The 22,503-nt window shown below is 43.9% G+C and overlaps 1 protein-coding gene across 1 annotated transcript in view; it reads left to right on the forward strand.

Annotated features, from left to right (window-relative positions):
* Positions 1-22,503, forward strand: part of Mob3b (MOB kinase activator 3B) — a 187,335-nt gene that overhangs the window by 48,196 nt on the left and 116,636 nt on the right. The window contains exon 2 of the mRNA XM_004638565.2: positions 21,235-21,850. Coding sequence (XP_004638622.1) covers positions 21,433-21,850 — 418 coding nt within the window. The 5' untranslated portion in view covers positions 21,235-21,432. The remainder of the gene's footprint in view (positions 1-21,234; positions 21,851-22,503) is intronic.

Consider the following 22,503-nt stretch of genomic DNA (forward strand, 5'->3'; position numbering starts at 1 on the left):
GAGAGAGAGAGAGAGAGAGAGAGAGAGAGAGAGAGAGAGAGAGATCCATAGGTTCAAGTCTTAATCACAGTTATCCCTGAATTGATCTCTTTTGGGAAATAGAGTCGTTTGGGCATATTAATTAAGAAATGGTCATAGTGGAGTACGCTAGGCCCCAAGCAGAATGACTGGTGTCTTCATAAAAGGTAGAATTTAGGTGTGTATTCAAGCACAAGGAATACCAGGGAAGATAAAGGTAGAGATGGGATGATGAATCTCCAATACAAGGAACAAGGAAGTTTACCAGAAAATTCATTGAAGCAAGAGGAGTCATGGGCCAGATCCTTCTCTGGCACTTTCAGAGAGAGTGTGATTTTAGATTTCTGGCTCAAGGTGAGACATCTTTCAATTTTTAAGCCGCCCAGTTTCCTGTAGTCTGTTATGGTAACTCTAGCAAACTAATACAGCTCTAAAGTGGTACTAGACTTGGTTTGTTGGAGAAATATTAAGACCAGAGTGGCTGGAGCATGTAGTTGAGGTGAGAACTGTGGAGGAAAAAGAAGTATCCAGGGACCAGGTCTGCAGATCACGGCTCCTGCAGAATTGTTTTTCATCGGGGGCTTGCAGGTTAGCTCAATTGTTTAAGCACCTGCTTGGGCAAGCCCAGTCAGGCTCAGGGGACCACAGTTCAATCCCCAGCTACACATGTTTTACGAGACCCACCCTTAAGACAGCCTGAGCCAGCCAAAAAGAATTGTTTTTTATTCTGTGAATGATAGGAAACCTTCACCAGGTTTAGAGAGGGTAATGGTCTGATTTTACACACACAAACACACTCACAACCATACACACACCTGTTTTTGTGGTACTAGAGGTTGAATAGGACATTAACCCTAAGCTACATCCCCAGTTTTTTTGAATTTTTGAATTTAGTTTTTATTCTGACCTAGGGCCTCACTGAGTCACTAAATTGCCCAGCATGGGCTCAGAATTGCAGTCCACCTGCCTCAGTCTCCTGGAGTGCTGAGAGTATAGGCCTGCTCCTGACTTCACTTATTTGTTGAAAATTATAGTCCTCTGCCTACTGTGTGGAAGTGAATTGTAGAGGGAAAACAGCGCAAGCATGGTAACCAGCCAGGTCCACAGCAGCCATAAAGAAAGTGTGGGTGGTAGCTGAGAGTGGTTGGTGTGGGTGTGGTGAACGTGGGATGTGCCGGCAATTTAAAGCTAAACTAGACAGTGGAGGATGGTGGTGCCTGTGTGAAATCTTAGCACACCAGAAGGCCGAGGCTGGAGGATTCCATTTTGGAGCCCAGTTCAGACCATTTAATAATTAAACTCTAAAAAATAACACGAAATGAAAAAATAAAAAAAATGCTAGCAATGTAGCTCAGTGCAAAGACCTTGGGTTCAATCCCAGTCCTAAGTAAAGTAATTAATTAAATAATTAACAGGAGGATTAGAAGAGTGTTGGGGAGAGAGAGTCAAGAGTACAGATATTAGGAGTGAGCAACTAGACAACTAAAATTTCTGTTTTCTAAGATAGGAGCACTGGCTGAAGAGCTTGTCTGGAGTTTACAGGGCTAGGAATGTAGACGACCGCCTTGTTTTACAAGTCGTGTTGTTTTGCAGCTTGCTTTTTCATTTCCCTGGACTTCTTTCCACATCATACAGATGTATTGACTGCATGGTATTTTGAAATATACCCCATATTTCTTGTATGGAAGGACTGCTCCGGAACTAGTTCTAAGTGAGACTTTTGGGTTGTTTCTTTTGTGTGTGTATGTGATGGTACATAATAGTGTTTAAATAGCCATAGCATTTATCCATTGCGGTGTAACAAAATACCCACCCACCCAGCTTAGTGGCTTGTAAACACCATCTATTAATTACTTCAAAGTTGCTGAGAGCCTGACCCACAGGATCTCTCACAGGACGAAGCAGCAGTCATCCCAAGGCTGCCTGGGAAGGGCTTCATTTGAGCTATCTCGCTGGTTGTTGGGAGGATTCAGCTTCTTATGGGCTGTTGACCTAAGGCCCTTTGTTCCTCACTGGTCACTAAATGGAAGCCATTTTTAGTTTCTTGCCATGTGGGCTTCTCGGTAGCAAAGTTCACAACATGACAGAGATCCCTTCATCAAAGAAGCAAGTGAGAGTGAGAAAGTATTTGAGCAAGATGGAAGTCAATCTTTTATAAGCTAATTTCAGAAGTGTTCCTTATCCCTTTTCCTGTATTCTGTTCACTAGAACTAAGTCATTAGGCCCAGCCCTCACTCAAGAGGAAAGGATTATGTAAGGCCATGGGTAATAGCAGGCAGCTGTCTTTGGGTTTCATTTTAGAAATTTGTCTGTCACGATTTGATTGATTATTTAATTTTCTCTCAGTTTACTGAGGGAAAAAGAATGTATATATATATATTAAGAATTGATATATAATACCAGATTCCTTTTCAAAAACATCACTCTGGATCTCAAGCTTTATTTTGGTGGGACTCTACTGTTGTCTGAGAGGGAAAGGTAGATCTTTGAAGAGCCTTTGCCAGACTTTTGTCATGAGTTTTTCTTTCCTTCCTGGCTTGCTTTTTCGCAGCCCCATCCAAAACTTCCCAGAACAGGAAATAGCTGTTTTATAACAGAATTGGTACAAAGGTTCCAACTAGCAGGCACATGCCATACCAGCCATCATGATAACTATTCCAGGTTGTGATGACCTGTGTTGCGCCATTAAAAATGTCATTGCCTTTACTTGCTTCCTGGCTTGGAGAAGGTTTATTCAGCCAGACTTGATGAGAGAAATGAAAAAAAATCTAGCCGGTATAAGGAGTCACCTTGGGCCCATGATGTCTAAGGAAACTCCATGTGAACCATTTCTTCTGACAGAGTCTAGAAGCTTCTGGTAGGACATAGATTTATGAGGCCTATGTTTATTTCCTCACTAGTCATAAAACTCCTTTACATAAAAGGATCAGATATAATTGAAGGCAATGTAGATTACTATAAGAAGGATTTGGCCTCCTCCTTACACAGTTTGAGATGTCTTCATAAAATTAAACACATCCTAAACCTAAACTGCTATACAAAAGAAACACTTGGGTTTCAGCTATCTTGCTTCAGTCTGCTATTACAAAGTACTGTATGTATTGAGTGGCTTATAAACAGCAGAAGCTTATTCCTCATAGTTCTGGAGTATAGACATCTAAGATCAGGTCGCCAACATGGTTGAGTTCTAGTCTGGGACCCATAAGGACAAGAGAGCCCTCCAGCATACCTTTTATAAGGGAGCTAACACACTGATGGAGATGGAGCCCATGTGACCTAGTTACTATCCAAAGGTCCATCTCCACATACTACCACATTGGTGCTTAGGATCTCAGTATGAAAATTTGGGGGGCACAGTCACTTAGTCCACACTAGTGTGGCTGCTGTTAGCTAAGGTGCCCCAGTTGAAAGCCTAAACTATCTTGGCAACTTCAACAAGGAATGTTTGAGTGTCTTCTTCCCCACTATTATTTTTTATTTAGTACAGGGTCTACAGGGTCTCACTATACAGATTGGACATACAGATCTTCCTGTTTTCAGCCTCCCAAGTGCTGGGATTACAGGCACACGCCACCATGCCCAGTTTCTTCCTCTCTATTGTGAGCAAGGTTGGCAGAGGTTGGAGGAAGAGTTCAGATGGGGGCTGGTGGTCTCTGTTCCCAGTCTGCTAGTCCTTAGGTGAAGATGAGCTGGGATGCCCCTGTGTTCTGCCTCTGCTTTCCAGTTTCAGGTCCTTGTGTACTCCCTCCAAGGACCAGGTGGCTGTTTCCTGTACATTAGTTAAAAAGCTAACCCTCAAGGCAGCAGCTGGCTGTCTTCTGTGGTCTTGGCTTGGAAAGCCACCCCTGGCTGGACACTGATAGGTCCTGCCTACTTCCCATCTGTGCCCTCCTGCAAGCCAGGTGCTCTGGGAACAGGGCTCCTTAGCATGGAGCGGTTCCTTCATGTCCCAGCATGACCCCACCCTCCCCCTCTGGCTTTCCTCAGACGCCTGGGCAGGTTGTACTCACATTTCACAAGATTACTGTGCTAGATGAGAAAAACGTGTACTTAAGGACAGCGAGCTCTTTCGTGTGGATTGCATTCCCTGCAGAACTGAGAATCCAATGTAGTGGCCGTTCAAGGCTGAAATAAATCAGGGCTCCCTGGTCTGTCAGTTTTTGCTCTAGAAGCTATTCAGCTTGAGGCAAATCAGAGGCAAGCAAATGAGGACCAGCTCATTGTATAATCACTTAAAATCTCTAGAGTCTGGGAATAACTATCTGGGATTTAAGATGTAAATGTTGGCCAAGGATTTGTACCTCGTGAGTGATGGGAAGCTCTGCGGTTGAAGGGTGTTGAAACGGCTTTTAGGTGCTTTTTTTAATAGGACAATTTTACTTGTCTTTGTAGAACTCTGTATTTTTCAGTCTTCCCCTATATGAGGCTGCCGAATTTTATTTTTTTGGACTGAAGTAGGTGGAAAATAATGTTTATGTTTATCAGCTTTTATAGGCTCCTACATCAGATTTTCCCAAGAAGCATTTGAGTCATCTGGCACTTACATAAAATCAAACGCTGTTTAAATTTAGAGCATTGCTTTTCTAAAAAATAAGTTAATTAATGATTTATTTATCTGATACAGGGTCTCACTATGCAGCTTGGACTCATAGCGATCCTCCTGTTTCAGCCTCTCTAACGCTGGGATTACAGATGTGCACCACCATACCTGGTCTCAGTAGCCGGCAACAGCACATCAGGGGTTTTAGGGCCAGTACAGCATGCAGTACCAGGGATGGAACGTGGGTCCTGGCACTTGTCAGGCAGGTGCTTAGCCCACCGAGCTATCTCCCCAGCTCTGCTGTTGTGTCTTTTAAAATTTTTTTAATTTTTTAAAGAATAAACTACAGCTTAAAGAGAATATGGAAGGAGCTATGAACAAACACCTGTTTTTATCTTTTTGGGCATTTGCTCTTTGCCTAGGTGTAGTCACTACATGTTTGTGTCTTTCCTCTCCTTAGAACAGAAAAACTATCTACCAGAAACAAACTCATCACAGCACATTGATGAAAAATAAGAAAGAAGTCAGTGGATATGGCCTGTGCTTGGACCAATAATAAAGGGAGCCCTCACCGCAGGCTGGGCTCGGCCAGTGCCTGGAGCCCCCGCTGTTGTCTGTGGCTTTACCCCAGCGGATGCTTCCCCTAGCACAGGCTCTGGAAGCCTTGGGGTGCTTCTGAGGACTTACTTTCCCTTCCTGTGGCTTTAATTGTTTTTAAGCAGAGTGGTGGTACCCTTATTTGTCATTAAAAATAGTATGAAGGAAGCAACAAAACTACCCAAGGGAGAAGCAGAAAAGACAGAAACAATTCCCTTAAGCAAATGGAGAGACGCCCTGAAGTCATTCCTGTGAGAGGCAGCTACTTCCTCCTGCAAGTTTCTTGAGAAACTATGTGTTTTTCTCTTTGATTTTCCTTCTATTTTTAACTTCTTTTTTTGGCTCCTTTGCATACTGTGGTTACATAAGAAAATCAGAATTAAGATGTTTGGTATTAAAAAAGCAGCTCTCATCTCAGGATGAGTTTTTCTGTTGCTGGAGTGAGAGAACTTGACTTCCCAACATGAAAATAATGGGCATGGGTGTGTGGTCCATGTGGGCTTTCCAGCCAGCTGTTCAGCTGGTCCCAGAGCAACGTTCCAAGCCAGGTTCCTGTCCTCGTGGAAGCTGGAGGGAGCTGCCAATGTGTTTGTCTGGACAGGGATCAACTCTGCTGTTCCTCCTGCCCGGTGGGGTCAAAGCGGGTCCCCTCTTCCCTAATTGCTGATGACTACTGAGACCCTGCAGCTCAGCTCTGCGCTCACCTCTTCTCTTCTGCAGTCCCGTTTGATCACCTCACAGACCTTTGGGGTATAATCCATCAGGAGGGGGTGGTGAGAAAGGGAAGAAGCAAGCCGATGGGCGTGTGTGGAAGGAGTTAACTAACAGTCGGAGGGACACAGGTTCAAGTCCACGAAGCTGTTATATTAATGCTATGCATGAGAGCTCATGCTCGTGACTGCGTCCTTACCATGTGCCCAGCGCTCTGTTGGATGCTCTTTATTTGGACAATGCCATCAAGCTCTCTTAGCATCACGAGATAATTTTACTGTTTTCATTTTATAGAAGAGGAAAATTAAGTGCAGTGATGTGATAACATAAGCGCTAATCCTGGCAGCTATGGAAATCGGTGACATGGCCATCAAACCCTGTACTCTTAGCCATACTCAGAACCACCAGCTGCTTTACAGAGGGGTGGAGCCAGCCCCTTTGGGGTGGGCGCTGAAGCCCACACACTATCCCGGGGGAGGGTCTGACTCGTGTCCCAGCATGGTTCCAGTTACGGCTCCTTTTCCCAGGGGCCTCTCCTTGTATTGAGCTCAGGGCCTCGCACTTGCCAGACAGGCGCAGTGCCTCGGAGCAACTTCCAGCCCCTTCAGGGAGTTTGTCTGTCATTCTTTTTTTTTTTTTTAATGTTTTTTTTTTTTTTTTTTTTTTTGCGGAACCGGGGATAGAACTCAGACCCTTGTGCTTGCCAGGGAAGCATTTATTCTACTGAGCCATCTCCCCAGCCCTGTCTGTCATTCTTAATGCTGAAAATTCAGCTCTTCAGATGATCATATTTCTGTGTTACCCATTCCCCTGTGCGAATGGCTCTCAGTCCCTGGAACCCTGCATGTGTCAGGCCATCTGCATAAGAACCCCTGTCTTAGAGTCCTTGAGTATATCAGTAGCAATCCTCCTGAGCCGAACTGTAGGGTATAGGAGCCTACATTTTAAACATGCTCCTCATACTTTAGAGGGCCCCTAGGGAAAACTTGCTTTGGGGTGGTCTGGTTTGTCTTTTTTTTTTTTTTTTAAATTCAGCAGCCAGCATTTTCCACTAGGGTCCTTGGGTCAACAGGAGAAAAATGAAAAAGAAAGAAAAGGAACAGTAAGAATAGAGTCAAACTAGGCAAACCCATAAATATCTGCTGAGGAGCAAGGGCTCAAACTGAGCTCAGTAAGAGGGTGCGGAGACAAAGGCAGACTAGGCAGGGGTCAGGAGAGCAGGGAGGGGTGGGCTGAACTTCCCCCCAGGGGGCAGCTCGTGTGCAAACCTGCTGTAAGGGCTGCAGGGCTGACAGACAGCTGTGTGGGCCCTGATTATAGACAAGCCAGAAGTGAAGGGAGAAGCATGAGGTCAGGACTGTTTGGGACAAAGAAGGGTTACGGATGTGGAACTCCGGAGTGACAATAGACAAGAGCTGTCTACTAACTGCACGGGCAGGAGAGGTCAGTGGAGGAGGAGGCCACCGCGGGGACTGGAGGGTCTCAGCAGGCCACCAGCAAAGGAAAGGGCGAAAGCAGAGGAGAGTTTTGGTCAGTGCAGCGGGCATCTCAGCTCTGGTGAGTTTTCTGATGAGGTGTTTGAGTAACTGGGGAGGCATAGTGAGAGAATTTTTATGTAATTGGTGTTCTGTGTAAGACTTCGTGTGGTAGTGGGAGCTGGGTTGCTTTAAAAGGTTTGAAACCACTGGGGCCATAAAAACATCCATCTACCTGCATACTTGCCTACCTACTTAAAAACACACCCACCCCCTAAAAGGGAAGGAGCGCTGGGCAGGTTTGAGGAACAGCAAAGCATCCCCTTACTTAAGTGTCTAAGCAGCCCAGGCGCAGCGAGGAAACTGACTTTAGACCTGTGGCTTTGCTTTCAGTGCAGGTCTGTCTGTCCTCTTGTGGACCTACAAAAGTTTACTGCCATTTTCTGGACATTTGTTGTGTTTGCTTTTGTTATTAACACATTAAGGGGTTGAACAGAGTGAGTTTTGCAAGAGTTCTTCCTGCTGTAAAATCTTATCAGCAAAGATCTTACTCCAGGACTTTTTCTGCCTATGCACAAAGTTGGCAGCAGGGTCAGTGCCCGAGGCAAACCATGTCATGGGTTGTGTTGTCACGAACTGTGGAGGGACAAGGGGACCAAGGCTGGACACAGGAGCCAGAGATTAGAGGTGGGGAGCAAAGTCACAGAAGTAGGACCCGGGGAGATAGCTCAGTAGAATAAGTGCTTGTCTGGCAAGCTCAGGGTCCTGAGTTCAATCCCTGGTACTGCAAAACAACAACAGCAACAACAACAACAAAAAAATCAAAGTCACAGAAGTAGAGTTTGCACAAAAGGAGGTGATTCGCTATATTTTCTTCTTATATTGGGAAAAAAGTCCCCCAGCTGAATAGCTTTCTTTCTTCCCTGTTATTTTTCCATTGAGATCTATTCGCTAGACTTCTTTTTCAGAGTACAAAAGTAGAGGTTTTTGACAGCACCATGAGAAGTTCTCTATGAAGATCTACTCTGAATTTGTAAAACATTTTCTTAAGGCTGGGCAAGCTTCTGTAGGAGCTGGCTTTTGCCTGAATGCTATAAAATGAAAATTTGCAAGCTGTTTACATTGATGCAGGAAACTGTGCCTGGCAGGCTCTGGGGGGTCTTTGTGTGAAGCATCTCTGTTTTCTGATAGGTTTCTTTTATAGATTACATCTCACTGTGATTATGAGAGCATAGCCTTATCCATGGAGAAAGCACTGATAGTCTCTGTAGTATTTGATTAATGATCATGCAGATAAATGGTTTAATCACAAAAGGCTCCTGATTGCCAGTTTATGCAGGGTCCTGAGCTAGCTGTGTGTGCTGTGGTGATGTCTAGGGGGCCATCCTGCCCTCACAGACTGATGGGACTGTGATATGAGCTCACGGGTAACAGAAAGAGAGGTGCACTGGGGATGCGGAAGCCACAGGCCAGGGATGCTCTGTCACCCCTTCCTTTGTCTTCCTCTCTACCTCTTTCCCCTTTCTTTTCCAGGGACTGGAGCTGAAGCACGAAGTTCAGAGAAATTGAAGCTGCACAAGGGAAAAGATTTATCTGGATGGGTGGAAGGTTTTTAAATTGCTGTAGAGAACCCTTTTGGCACTGTGTCCCCGAAGGTAGCCACGTAGGGCAGGTGGGACCATCAGGCCCAGCACTTCGGGGTGGTGGGGGTGGGGGTGGGGTTTCCTCTGTTCTGTGTGTTCTCATGGTTTGTGCTGGCAGTTGGTCAGTATTTGGGAGAAGGTGCCCTGGGCCTGGGTTTTCTCTCACTTGAGAACAAATTCTTGAGAAGGCCATAACCTTCTTGTGCATACTAACAGTCCCTCTGCAGGCTCAGAAGGTTGTTCCTTGAGTTGATGCTATGATAAGTCCCAGCTAAACATCAGCTGGGTCTATATGGGCAACCTGGTTAGGATTTTTTTTTTTTAAGAGCAGAATATATTTATTGGGGGAAAGAAAACTCGTGTCTGAAAGAAGGACAGAAGGGGGACTGAGTAGGTTGCCCTAGGTTAGGTTTTGAAGAAAACCTCAAGAAACACATACTCTCACTCCTCTGTACATATCATTGAAAAAGTTGATTAAAATAATGGAACTAGAAAAACATGCCAATTTTATGTCTTCTAGAAGCCAGACTAGAGGGTGTAGCCCCAGGTCTGTAGTCAGTGGGTCTGTGAACTCTACACACCGTATTTTACCACCTGTTCCCATGTGGTGCTGGAGAAAGCTCCTCTATGTGGAGGGTCAGAGAACCAGAGAAGAGCAGCTAGTGCATCCCTGGAGGGTAGACCTTGCCCAGGAGGAGTAGAGGGGAGGTGGCCAGCTGAGTGAGACTAGTTTTTTCTTCTCAAATGTATCAGTTAAATGAATTAGTTCTTCTCTTGGGTCAGCATGAATAATAGTAAGAGAGAAAAAGACAACTGGTGTGTTTAAGGAAAATTCTTCCTTATAAAAACTGGGCATCAGGAAATTATGCTTCCTTCTAGATGTAAGCCAAGATTTTATACATTTTGCAGCTGGAGTGTTTAGGTCTTTTGCGGGGGGAAGTCAAAGAACAGACCAAATAATGGTTGGGAACTTGAAGCTTGAAATTCGGTATAGGAGAAGTCCTGGAACAATAATTTTTTGCACTGTTCTGGGGACTGAACCCAAAGTCTTTGCACTGAACTATATCCTTGCCTTTTTTGTTTTATATTTTGACACAGATGCTGTCTCACTCACTAAATTGCACAGGCTGGGCTTGAATTTGTGATCTTTCTGTCTCAACCCCGAAGAATACTGCAGTTACGGGTGTGTACCATTATACCCAATTAATATATTTTTTTAAAAATGTATTTACTAGAGGGTCTACAGAGTCTCACTACACAGATTGGACTTGTAGTGATCCTCCTGTTTTCAGCCTCCCAAGCGCTGGGATTACAGGTGTGCACCACCACACCCAGTCTCAGTGGCTGTCTCAGCATGCCCCAGAGGCGGGGCCAGCATGAAACCCCGGGGATCAAGCCACCAGCCTCTGCATCTGCCTAAACAGGTGCTTTAATCCACTGAGCTATCTGGCAGGCCCCCAGTTAATACATTTAATACTTCAGATTTGTCTTTTTTTTTTTTTCCCTCGGAACCAGGGATTGAACTTAGACCCTTGCGCTTGCCAGGCAAGCACTTATTCTACTGAGTTATTGCCTCTGTCTTCATTTCTTACTTTGCTTATTTCCCAAATATACTGTGCTCTTGGTCTTACTGCCTTATCTAACCATTCAGCAAGGAAGATGATTAGTCATCAGGGATAGCTTGGACTCAAGCTCAAGTTTTCATAGCTCTAAAGGTAGAACTTCTCTCAGTCTTCCAGGTGGGTGCAGAGTTTACAGGTATATGGTTGGCTTAATTTTATTTCATACCAGTGGTTGTACCTGAATATCCTCAGGAGGGTAGAGCAGGTAGTATCATTGATTATTTATTTCAGTTTATCTCAGGTCTATCTGCTTTCTATCTGTTTCCTTCTGGACAGTTTGCAAAGCTCATGCGTGCAGAGCTCACTTGTCGCTTGTGTGCTATCTCTGGAGAGCTCTGAGAGATCCGACCTTGATCCTCCCATGGGACCTTCGTATTTTGATAATAGATGTAACTTTGCAAAGAGTTTGGAAAGTTATTCCTGTTATCAGAATGTAGAGATTATACCAGGGTTCTAACCCAATGTGTTATGTTAAATGTAGATCATTTTAAAATTTAGTATCAGAAGATTTGATGCTCCATCCTGAGGAACATTTGAGGGATTAGTATAAGGACATGAGGGATGTAATTTTCCTGGAATATCCAAATTTATGAATTAAGCCGTATGCCCTAGATTTTCTTTTTTAAATGTATTTAGTACAGGGTCTACAGGGTCTCACTACACAGATTGGAAGTGATCCTTCCTGTTTTTCAGCCTCCCAAGCTCTGGGATTATTGTCACCATGCCTAGTCCCAATCGCAGTCTCAGTGTGCTCCCCAGGGGTGGAGCCAGCATGGCAGGCTGGGGATCAAGCCCCAGTCTCCTGCATCTACCTAAGCAGGCACTTTAATCCACTGAGCTATCTGCCTGGCCCTCACCCTAGGTTTTATTACATAGCAATATACTGGAAATCCCTTACGATATTAGCCTAAATAAGTGTTGAGGAACACTGACTCATTGTCAATTCGCTGCATTAATATTACTGTACTTCCTTTTACTCAAGTAATAGAAGTCCACCCAAGTTAAACAGAAAGGAAGCATTTGGTTTCTTTCTTTCGTCTTACCTAGAGCTCTTACCGCCACCCTAGACCCCCTTCTGCCCTGTCTATTACTGGAAAGCCCACATTTGCACTGAGCTAAATCATCTTTCGTTACTCCTGTCACTTCTTGGTGTTAAAAGTTGTAGTTCCATTTATTAGCAGTCACTGTGCTGGTCATATCATTCTTTTCCATGAGGAAGTGTGTTCACAGGAAATACTTCTTTTAACACTCACAGTCACCTTGAGAGGTAAGCACCATTAGCTTTAAAGAGGACAAAACTGAGTTTTGTAAAGGATGTTTTATCCAAAGACAGAGCCAACGGGGCATGGCGGTGCACGCTTGCAATCCCAGCACTTGGGAGGCTGAGGCTGGAGGATCCTTACAAGTTCATGACCACCCTGGGCTATAAAATGAGCTCAAGGCCGGCCTCAACTGCATAGCAAGACCCTTTCTCCAAAAAAAAAACTCTGAAAAATGAAAGCAACAAAGCTCCCCCAACAAAAAACAATAACAAAAACAGAGCCAATGAAAGAAGTATATGTGTTTTCAAGTAGCATGTGACAAAATACATGGGTTAAGTGTATGTTTTTGCCATACACTTCCCTGATGTGCTTAGATATATCCTAGCATTTCCTTTTGTATTTATTTATTTATTTATTCATTAGAATAAAAAATAGTAAATAAAAGTATAAAAGATACAGAATTTCACTAAACAAAATACAGGAAATTCAACTGTAGTTGTTACATTGCATATTGTCTTCACATTAGATAGTTGTTCAGATTGCCAGATACAGTCTTCATTTGTGAACCATCCAAGTCTCCACAGGGTAAGAGGATTGGCATCAGCCTGGCTACTTACTGGTTGTATGATTTCACAAAGTTCTAATCTCACTCTTTCTCAGTTTCCTTAAGCATAAAATATGGACAGTAAAAAAATCCATGAAAAGCATTGTGAAAATTAAGATAAATAGCAAATGCTCAATAAGTATCAATTGTTACTGTTACTAATATACTAATTAGATTGAACAGTAGATTTATTTATTTATTTATTTATTTATTTATTTATCGGTACCAGGGATCAAATTCAGAACTTTGCACTTATTCTACTGAGCTATCTCCCCGGCCCTTGAGCAGTAGATTAAGCATGCTAAGATTGATTCTGGTGGCATTTGGCTTCTCACGAATCTTTCTATTAAAACTCACATCAGAGATGAGCTAGCAGTAAACCCTTTATCAAGTAGCTACTGTGTGCTTTAGTCAGTGTGACTCAGATGAAGAGGCCAGTGGTGGTGGAGCCACCTTTTCCAGTACCTGCTGTGCTCAGCATCTGATGTGTTCCTTTGTGAGTTCTCCCAGCAGCCCTGCAGAGACAGGGCTCTTAGTCTTCAGGCTTGATCACCTCTTCAATATTGCAAGTGATTGGTGTCAGATTTACCCATCCCCTGCTTAAAATTGCGCTCATTTGAAAATTAGAGCTGTATTTTCCAATTTCCAGTCTTCCAGCCCGTTTTGGCTTCTCTATTCCCCTTTAAAGTTCTCTTGCATGATTCCAGATGTTGTACACAAGTTCCCCCAGAGCCAGGCGTAAAAACTTTCCAGCCCTTGAGTTTCAAATTCACTTAGCATGGCTAAAGATAAATACCTCTGGTGACAGTTATGGGAACCCGCTTCCTTCAACTTTAACATTTTTCCTTTAAAGGAAGACTTTTCCAAGAAATGACTGGCATACTGTCTCAAAGAGAAAGAAAGAAATGGTAATTGATCATGACTTTTATCCCAGTATCCTCTGAATGTTCTGAATGACAGCGCACCAGCTGGCACACATCTGTAACTGAGGGCATAAAGATATATTTGGCCCTGCTTCTAGTTTTCATTTCAGCTGTAACATTAGCATTCTCTGAGTTCTGTCCCTACCTGCATCTCTCTTTTATCTCACCTGACACAGGCACTGAGATGTCAAATAGTATGTTTTTTAACCAGTAAAAAATGAGTATTTTCTAGCAGTCAAAAGATCTAAAAACAGAATTTTATTGACGACGTTTTTTCCTTTTTTAAAAAAAATAAAATCATTATATCTTTTATAAAAATTAAATCGATCAATTAAGCTTTATAATAGTTTTATCTTTATACTATGGTTTTGTGGATGAGGGGAGACAGGGGCTTGCCAGGTAGTTCAGGCTGATCTTAAACTCAATATGTAGCACATGTTGGCTTTGAATTTGTGCAGTCCTCCTGCCTCAGCCACCTGAGTTCTGGGATTACAGGCATATGCCATCATACCTGACTACTATTTGTCTGTCTGCCTGCCTGCCTGCCTGTCTGTCTGTCTGTCTGTCTGTCTGTCTGTCTGTCTGTCTGTCTCTCTCTCTCTCTCCCTTGCTTGCTTGCTCACTCGCTAGCTAGCTAGCTAGCTATCTTTTTTGAGATGGAGTCTCACAATGCAGTTCAGGCTTGCCTTGAGCTCACTATGTAGCTGAGTCTGACCTCAAACTCATAGTGATCCTCCTGCCTCAGCCTTCCAAGTGTCAGGATTATAGGTGTGCACTGATATTCCCAGCCATAGTTTGTTTTTAAATTATGGTAAAACTGGATTAACCATCTAAGCTCCAAGTTTAGGCAGTAGATTAATTGATGTAAAAATAGCAAAAGTGGTTCTCAGGTAGGAATTGTGCAATTTTTGAGGTTGACTTATGAGCAAAGGTAGCACCTGGGGAGTGTGGCAGTAAAACAGTGATAAGAGCAGAGGGAAGAGATGCCTGGAAAGTCAGATAGGGTTCATCTTACTTATGAACATACCCCACACACCTTTTTAAGATTAAAATTTGAATCTACTTTTGCTCAAAATTTAGGGTGCAAGAGGAAAGTTCCACAGGCTTTTCCAGTTATAAAATAAAAAAACCTCATGGGAAGCTAAGAAATCAGATGTCATTCTTTGGCTCTGAAGGACTAGAATTTTAGATAGCATGGAGGGAAGGAGCAGTTGCTTGAAAGGAAGATGAGCAGATGTCTTCTTCCGGGAGGCAGGCTTGTCACTGCAGCGCATCTCCCAAACTAGTAATACCTGGGTTCCGTGAGTTGGCAGTAAGCTCACAGGCTGACAGAACCCCAAACATATACAGAGGTTCAGTTGGTTTCCCTTTGTGCGGTTGTCCTGCAGATGGAAGGCAGTCTTCATTTAGTCAGCAAACACTCAGGGAAGTAGCTCTGTGCCGGCTGCTCTGTCAGAGGTGAGGGCCACACTGCTCCTCCTCCTGCAGGGCCCTTGGGGCTCCTCTCTCTGGCCTTCCTGTAGTGAGCACTCCTCCCTGCTGGTGTTGCCAGGAGGGGCCTCCATTCACAGATGAGATCTGGAACTTCTTTCCTCCTGCCGGATCAGTGTTGATCCCCTCTCCTCAGGTGCCCTGTCTGCCCCATTCAGGTTTCTTAGCGGTGGTCATATCTAGAGAAGATAGATTTCTCAGGAGAGAGTGGGAGAGTTGTTTCAGTTTTTCCTTATCCCTGGCAAGGACTTGATTTTTTCAGTTAATGAGGCAGAAGACATCAATAGGAAAAGAAAAATAAGAACCTTCCTTGCCAGCGTTGCTTAGTTACCTCATCAACATTCCCCTGCAGCCCAGCCAAATTCTCTCTGCATATTTTGTAGAGTATTTGTTTTATTGCTAAAATTGATGTATTACACAGAAAATATGGAGAACACATGGAACGCCTGTCAGTTTTATGCTGTTTATTTGGATTTCCATTTTTTGAACAACCTTCCTCCTTACTGTCCTCATTCCTAACCTGAGGAACATGAAGAGGGAATCACACTAGCATCCACGGTGGTGCATTAAACTCTGTAGTGTGAAAAGCAAAACCTTAAAACTAGACATGAAGTTGTGAACTTTTCTTAGACAGGGCCAATTTCATTAATTCTGTGCCTCAGGTGCCTAGCACTGTACCTGACAAGTAAGAGGTCTTTAGTAAACGTTTATTGATTGAATGAGCATTTGACTTTAAATGTTTACTGAGGCCACGTGTGGTGGCACATACTTATAACCCCAGCACTTGGGATGCTGAAGCAGGAGGATTGCCACTACTTCAGTGTCAGCCTGGCCTTCAGTGTCAGCCTGGGCTATGTAGTGAGTTTAGGACCAGCCTGGACTACAAAGTGGAAACTTGTCTCAGAAAAAAAAAAAAATTCCTGAGAACCAGCATTGGAATGGATGGTACTCGTAACTAGAATTTGCTTATATTTCTACCCAGGGGACAAACTTTATGACTTGTTCTTTTCTTTCTGAACACTGAACAAGGAAGAATAACCACTGTGTCGTTGCTAGTGCTCCATTCTCCTCAACAGAAAACGCTGTGTGTGTGGCTGCAGTCCAGCAGCCGCACTCCGTCTGGCATTGTGCAGAGGTATTCACAGGGGACCTCCTAGTGCTGGGTGCTGCGCTAGCCAAATAGCTCCTGATCAAAAGACTGGGTCATTGTCACCATCTGTCAGGGCAGGTTTATTCAAAACGGAGTCTCCTCTCCTCATTCTCATTCCCAGATGCCTGTATACTCTGCTGAAGACTGTTTATGAAGCACACTGTGCACTAAACAAGTGGAGATTTATTTATTCATTCCTTCACTCAGCCAGGCAGCCATCCCTCCAGTCCAGGGTTTCTCAAAGCATACACTTCTGAGATTTGTTAAAGTGCAGATTTAGATCTATTCTAGGAGGCCTGCAATGAAGCCTGAAAGCCTGCATTTCAAAACGTAGATGAGGCCTTGACATGAATCTGTGGACTAGTAGATTTAGCATCACCAGGAGCTTGTTTTTAATGCAGACTTTTAGGGCCGGCCCAATAACTCAGCCGATTAAAGTGCCTGCAAGTGGGTGCAGGGGCCGGGGGCTCATGTCTGGGCCTGCGGTGCCAGCCCCACCCCCAGGGCACGCTGAGACCGCGATTGAGACTGGGTGTGGGGGCGTGTACCTGTAATCCCAGCTTTTGGGAGGCTGTAAACAGGAGGATCATTACGAGTCTGATCTACCCAGTGAGACCTTGTACACCGTGTACACCCTTTCCTAAAATACAAAAAAAAAAAAAAAAAAAAAAAGAAAAAAAAGAAAGAAAGAAAGAAAGGCAAACTTTTAGCTGTCATCCCAAACCCAGTGAATCAAATCCTTCATTTTAAACAAGAGCCCCTTATTAACATGTGATAAGCACCACTCTGCTGCTTAATTAGCTGGCAAAATAAATTATGGGCAGGAGTCACTGCGGTAGTAGGGGTTAGAAAGTAGGACCAGGTAGGTTTATTGTTCCTCTCTTCATTTCAAACTTCTTTTAAGTCTCTGTGCCAATAAAGCACCTGACACTCTTCAAAGATGGAGGCCTCTTTGTTCATTTAGTGACATGATATACCTGTTCTTACTCTCTGGATTGTTGTTGTCTTTAACCACAGGGGTCCGCGTGACCAAGCAGTGGCCTTTTCAAGAGAACTCCATGGTAGCTTAAGAAAGAAAAAGTTTCACCAGAAGAGACTTCCCCATGTCCCGCCTTGGCAGAATGATTAGCAGTTTGTATCAAATGCTAGGAAATCAGGACTCTGCTTGCTTGCCTGTAGAGTGGAGATGACAGACCACCTCTGCTGGTTTCCCTTTGAGTGTTGTAGTGAGGAGTTGGAGACACAGATGTGTAAGACCTTTAAAAACATTAGAAGACACTTACAGGATTTAAAAACAGCTTTATGAGCTACGACTCTTGTTGCACAGGTCCTGCTTTACCTTGGTCTTAACCATCCAGTAGAAAAGTATGAAGACGAAATATAGGAAGTAAAGCCATGCTGTTATGTTGAGCTGTGGGGGACTCAGGTCAACAATTTCTGACATTGCCAGTTAAACAGAAGTCCCAATGCTATTATGGGCTACTGGACTCTTTTAGAATATTTTGCTGAGTTTATACACCTATAATATTCAAATAACGGAACTTAGAAAAAAAGGGGATACAGATGAATGTCCATTTTGTATCTGTGTATTCAAAGTGGTTAGGATAGATGTATAGTTGCATTCTCTTAATGAATAGAATGATTTGTTCTAATGGTGTTTGTAAATAGGATCTCAAGTCCGCATCTTGTACAGCAATTAACCACTAAGAAGAATATATGCAGTGTGTTAGTTATTGAAACTGTCCTACCGATTTGATTTGAAACTGTCTCATTGCTATCTGTTTATCAATAAAATTATGAAAAAAATGTTTAGACAAGGAAAAAAAATAAAAACAGCTTTATTGAGAAACATCATGTGTGTTGTAGTGGCAGAGAAATAAGGGTTAAAGATTTAGTCTTCACCGTCTGCTACCTGATTTCTGGCAAATTATTTCACCTAGTTGAACCTTGATTTCTTTTATATAAAATGGTCATAACTTCTGTCATACAATGAGGGGTGAGGAACAGAACCATTGGCTATGTGACTATAGAGTCTAGTACTTCTTGGAGTCTAATAAGTGGTGACCAAGAGCAGCAGATTAAAGGACTCAGGCCTCCAAAGATGCTTTCTTCCTTGGGGAACCGGCTCAACAGGAGCAACAGGAAAGGGTAATGTTAACACAGATTAAGGTTTTTGGTAAATCCTCATCCAGTCCAAGAGACTAATGCCTTGAAGTTTATTACTTTCAGTATCTCTGGATGAAAAGTCCATGAATTGCAAACAAGGTTCTATTATTTCTTTAGATTTCTGAGTACCAATCCTGTAGGATTCGGAGAGTTTGCTGTGGTTATTCTGTGTCACTCACACATTGCCGCCTACAGTGCCAGGCAGATCTGCTTTTGAAAGCCTGGCCCAGGTGAGGTGTCCATGCAAGTGGACACTCCGGTCCACAGGGAAGCAGCAGAATCAATGGTAACTACAGTCATGTAAGGTAGGGACAGAAGACTGCTCTGCGGATCCTGGGAATTGATGATAACCTCATTATCAGAGTAACAAGTCGTCTTTGCTCAGGGCACAGGGCGGCACTGCTGGGCCCTTGCTGCTTTAGTGCTGGCAATTAAAGCATTTGGCAACTTAGAAGGACTGTCCTCTGTCTTGAGAATAGATAGATATTCTTTCTCTAGCATCACAATCTCTAGCTCATACTTTTATTTTAGAAATGCCATTTGAAGCCTTCAGTTTTCTTAAGACACTTCAGGCAGACTTGGCCTTTGGAAAGGTATGGGGGATTCTTTCCCTCAGGTTTGCAGAGATTGTATTTTTTAATTTTTACCTTGTATTTATTTGGTACAGGGACTTGCTATGCAGCTCAGACTTGTAGTGATCCTCCTTGCAGGTGATATTTCAGAGTACCTGGTGTGTGGTCTCATAGTCTCATGCAGGGTGTCATGTGACCTGCTTGTCCACCTGTCTGTGGGGGAGGAGATACGTGCTCAATGCCATGTGAGTGGGAGGATAAAGAACCATCACCTAGATAAGGCATTTCAGAGGAAGCCTGTTAGGAAGAGATGGGGTGGAGAAGGAGGAGTCGAACAGTCAGGGAAAGAGGAGAAGAGGCACTTGATGGCATGGTCAGCAGCTCTGAACAAAGGGCAGGGTCTGTAGCTAAGAACTGAGATATCTTAGGACTATCTTTCTGCTTTAATGATTTAAGAGCAAATGTGTCCCAAAGCTCTGTTTGAGGATGGAATGGCAGACCTCTTGCCAGGTGGGATGAAAGCAGTTTGCGGGGCTGTGCTCTGAATCCTTCTAGTAGGTTCCATGGAGAGCTTTTCTGGATCTGACCTCAGCTGTTTCCCTCATAGTTAGGAGTTTGACCTGTGAGTGGGCCAGCTGTCTCTTCTCTGTGTCAAGCCCACAGCCTATGGCCTTAACCTTCTGTCCCCGGCAGTTTTTGGCAGGATATAGGTATAAAAGGTGAGAGGCATACAGCTTTGTATAAAGGGAACTTCATGAAAGACAGCAGGAAAAACAGATGGAAAGGCTTCATTTAAAAAATATACATAAGACAATGTGAAATGAGCATTTACTAGGGATCTACAAAGTCTATTTCAGTCTGTGTTGTGCCTACTGCTAGCTACAGGTCCTCGTTAGGCAAGCCATTTTATCTCCTGGAGATCCAATGAGAGGGATGCCTTGTGTCACTCTGTTACATCTACTATTAAACTATAACATTGCTAGATTTTTGTGAGTTTTAAACAAAATAATGGAGAACACCAAAGATTTTGAAGCTTTACTCTCCAATGTGGTAGCTGCTGGCCATGTGTAATTATTTAAATGAATAAATAATTCATTTAAATAATCAGTCTGCAGAGCTGAAAAGGGCAGGCAGGGAGGAGAAAGGCGAGGAAGGGAGGCAGCTGCCTTAGGAGCTCCTGACACACAGAAACAGAGAAGATACCAAGTGGCCTCAAGAAGGGCACAGGATAAAGTGGGACAAACAATGAGAAGGGACAATTGGCTCCTTTAGTTCCAAAGACTGTCCAGGAAGCAGTTCCAATTCCTGAGCTGAAGCTAAGCTGTGTTTCCTACCTTCTGGGTCCATTTGCTTTTCCTGAATTAGTCAGACCCTTCAGGAAAGGTTTGACTAAGTGAAATCCAGTTCCTTAGTGACACCATCTACCTGCCACATGCTTAGCAGGAGCGTATAGCTCGTGGCTGCCATACTGCACAGATATGTAGAACATTTTGCATTATCACATGACGTCCCACTGGACAGCCCTGTTTCAAAGTCCTATTTACAGAATTGTATCAAGGGCCCAATGATAGCATGGTGTAGAGGTGATATATGTTGTTATATAGTTAGAGATTCTGAGTAGACACAGAAGACAGTCAACTTAGCTTAAGTAAAATGAAGGGCTTGACTAATTCAGGAAAAGCAAATGGACCCAGAAGGTAGGAAACACAGCTTCAGCTCAGGAATTGGAACTGCTTCCTGGACAGTCTTTGGAACTAAAGGAGCCAATTGTCCCTTCTCATTGTTTGACCCACTTTATCCTGTGTTCTTTTAAGGCCACTTGGTATCTTCTCTGTTTCTGTGTGTCAGGAGCTCCTAAGGCAGCTGCCTCCCTTCCTCACCTTTCTCCTCCCTGCCTGCCCTTTTCAGCTCTGCAGACCGACATTCTCAGTTGCATGACAAGGTCCATACAGTCGGGGTTCAGCCAGTTACCTCTGTTGGATCACGTCCAGCAAAACCTGGCCCCACCTTCCGAATTCGCAGAAGAGATATTCTTACTAACTGGCTTGGGGTAATTGCCACCCCTGCTCCCTGGGAAAACAGGGGAAGTGGCTCTGGGCTTACCCAGTAGGGGAAACAGGGAGGCTCTAAAAAAGAGCATGTGTAGTGTGTGGGATGGGATTGAGTCACTGACCAATATCTCTATGCTTACCACCTTGGAGAGGGCCACTGTTTTACTATCACACAGAGAAGAGCCAGCAGGGATTTGACAAAGAGTGGTATTATGCCTGTTCTTCTTTAGACACTCTGGTGGCTCACATCATTGGTGCAGAGTCACAGGGCAAGGGCTGAACCTCCACATTCACGAACCTGGATGGAGGGGACAAGCCAGGAATGCAAGGTAGAAAGCAGGTCTGAACTTTATTGCTTCTTAAGTGTAAACTGTACATTCACAAGTTCCCTTTTCTCCTCTGTCTGTAGGGAGGAACATGAAGTTCCCTTGGAAGTCATTCAGGAGGAAGGTGGATGGGCCTGTTTAAGAGAGAGTGAAAACTGCAGGTCACGAGCCTGGGGCCTGAGCGCTGGCAGTGGAAAACCCTACTGAACTGTGATCTCTCACTGAAAAGTTCTAAGTGCCTTTTTGCTTCCTGCAAAAGAAAGGAGAAGAGGGAGAAGACCATGTCCATAGCCCTGAAACAGGTGTTCAACAAGGACAAGACCTTTCGGCCCAAGAGGAAATCTGAACCTGGCACACAGAGGTTTGAGCTGCACAAACGGGCTCAAGCTTCCCTCAACTCAGGCGTGGACCTGAAGGCTGCCGTACAGCTGCCCAGCGGGGAGGACCAGAATGACTGGGTGGCAGTGCACGTGGTGGACTTCTTCAATCGGATCAACCTCATCTATGGCACCATCTGTGAGTTCTGCACTGAGCGGACCTGCCCTGTGATGTCAGGGGGCCCCAAGTACGAATATCGCTGGCAGGATGACCTCAAGTATAAGAAACCGACAGCACTGCCAGCTCCCCAGTACATGAACCTTCTCATGGATTGGATTGAAGTCCAGATCAATAATGAGGAAATATTTCCAACATGTGTGGGTAAGTCTATGGCCAACTTCTCATGTCGTTTTGTCATCTGCACCCCTCATGCTCTGAAAGTTTGCAGAAATCATTCTTCCAAAGCTGGCTATGACTGCTGGATTAACTTCTGTGTCAGTGGTTCCCCAAATACCATTAGACCTATTCTTGTAGCTTCTTTCTCCTTATGTAAAACTGAACTGAACTGAAAAGAATTAACTTGTGGACCCCAGTGATACATGTATTACATGCCTAGAAACAGCAGGAAAGTGTTAGGCTTGTTCTTGTTGGCTTTCTTTGGACTAAACTCCAACCCCACCCAGTTATTCTGGGAAGATTTTTATTTTTTGGTTAGCTGATTAAGGTAATGTTAAATTATGAGTTAAGTTATTAACTGTGATTAATAAGTGGGAGCCTGTGGCTCCCAGAGGCATGTGGGAGGGAGAGCCAGGCTGTACATTGTCGGCTGGGTCAGAGCCTTGAGATAAGAGACTTCCCAGGTTATAGAAGATTCCACATCAGAACTGATGCACGGACCCCAAAACCTTGAACTGTGTTATGCAGAGCACTCTTTCTGTATGTTAATAACTTAACTCATAATTTCTGGCAGCATTTCTCTTTTAGGATTAATAAGTTTAGTTTAAAAATGTATGGATTTGTTTGGGGGGCGGGAA

The sequence above is a fragment of the Octodon degus genome, unplaced genomic scaffold, assembly GCF_000260255.1.
Source record: "Octodon degus isolate 3935 unplaced genomic scaffold, OctDeg1.0 scaffold00099, whole genome shotgun sequence".
In the NCBI taxonomy this organism is placed as follows: Eukaryota; Metazoa; Chordata; class Mammalia; order Rodentia; family Octodontidae; genus Octodon; species Octodon degus.